Below are 1,312 nucleotides of genomic sequence, written 5' to 3' on the forward strand. Positions count from 1 at the left end.
AAAAAACAAATCAACACTTTTTCAGCATTTTTCAAGTTAACTTGTCTAGCAAGGTAACTAGTTTATGAATCTAAAATGTTTACGTGAACGAGATAGGTTTCTGGAATTCACTGGTTGTACAACCACCACAGCCACGCGGCGGAGCTTACTGCGGGATATTATAACCTTTACGAGAGAGATGGTTATCGCCCGATCGCTCGGATGCTCTCAAAACACTACGGCACTCTCAACTTCACTTGCCTTGAGATGAAAGATACCGACAATAGTGCTGAAGCCCTAAGTGCTCCACAAGAACTTGTTCAAATGGTACACCAAGAGAATAGATTTCAAGATTTGTGCGTTCACATTCAACGGTCTGTATCATGATTTATTTTGGTAAATCATTTATTTAGGTATTGAGCAAAGCATGGAAAGAAGGCATAGAAGTTGCTGGTGAGAATGCATTAGAGACCTATGGAACCAAAGGTTACAATCAGATTCTACTTAATGCGAGGCCTAACGGGGTTAACCATAACGGTAAGCCGAAGCTGAGAATGTACGGCTTTACTTACCTACGGTTGTCCGATACTGTCTTTCAAGAAAACAACTTTGAACTGTTCAAGAAGTTTGTGAGGAAAATGCACGCTGACCAAGTAAGTATAGTTAGACTTTAAAGTTATACCATGAAATTGGTCTTTTTCTCTTATGTAATAAAACATAATATGTATTTAAAATGGGAACAATACAAGGATTACTGTGGAGATGCGGAGAAGTACGGGCATGAGATTGTACCGTTGAAGACACCTAACTCGCACCTGACGGTGGAGGATATCGCGGACGCGGCTCAGCCAAGTGCAGCATTCAAGTGGGATACTGAAACCGACATGAAGGTTGATGGTTGATCATCTTATCGTCAAACAAAATAAGAGAAGGAAGTGGTAATAAAAGGTTTTTGCAACGTCTACTGCAAAAATGATGGTGGCTACAAACTTTTTATATTCGTCGTACGTTTCGGTTACGGGAATAAATAAACCGTTTTGGTTTGTATTGTGTGGAGTGAAGAGTGCTTGATCTGATTGAATAAAGTTTGTGTAGTTATGCTTGAATAAAGTTATATGTAATCTTGTGTAATTATCGTTTGATGAAGTATTTAATAAATTAAATTAATAAGCATTATGCTGAAAATCTCTTTACCTTGTATTAAATCTATACTATTATTATTTGAGAAGTAAATTTGCTTACTTATCATATTTTCCATGATTTTAGTTAATTTGATTACTTGTCATATTTTCCATGATTTTAGGATAAGTCATTAGTTTAATTAATATTATTT

At 36.4% G+C, this 1,312-nt stretch overlaps 1 protein-coding gene across 1 annotated transcript; it reads left to right on the forward strand.

Annotated features, from left to right (window-relative positions):
* Window positions 1-63: 63 nt before the first annotated feature.
* LOC106321807 (beta-amylase 5-like) lies at window positions 64-1,164 on the forward strand. Its single transcript, XM_013760043.1, has 3 exons — window positions 64-306; window positions 393-632; window positions 729-1,164. The coding sequence occupies exons 1-3, from the start codon at window positions 202-204 to the stop codon at window positions 879-881; spliced, it is 498 nt and encodes a 165-aa protein (XP_013615497.1). The 5' UTR covers window positions 64-201; the 3' UTR covers window positions 882-1,164.
* The last annotated feature ends 148 nt before the right edge of the window (window positions 1,165-1,312 follow it).

This window comes from Brassica oleracea, unplaced genomic scaffold (assembly GCF_000695525.1).
Source record: "Brassica oleracea var. oleracea cultivar TO1000 unplaced genomic scaffold, BOL UnpScaffold03100, whole genome shotgun sequence".
Lineage (NCBI taxonomy): Eukaryota > Viridiplantae > Streptophyta > Magnoliopsida > Brassicales > Brassicaceae > Brassica > Brassica oleracea.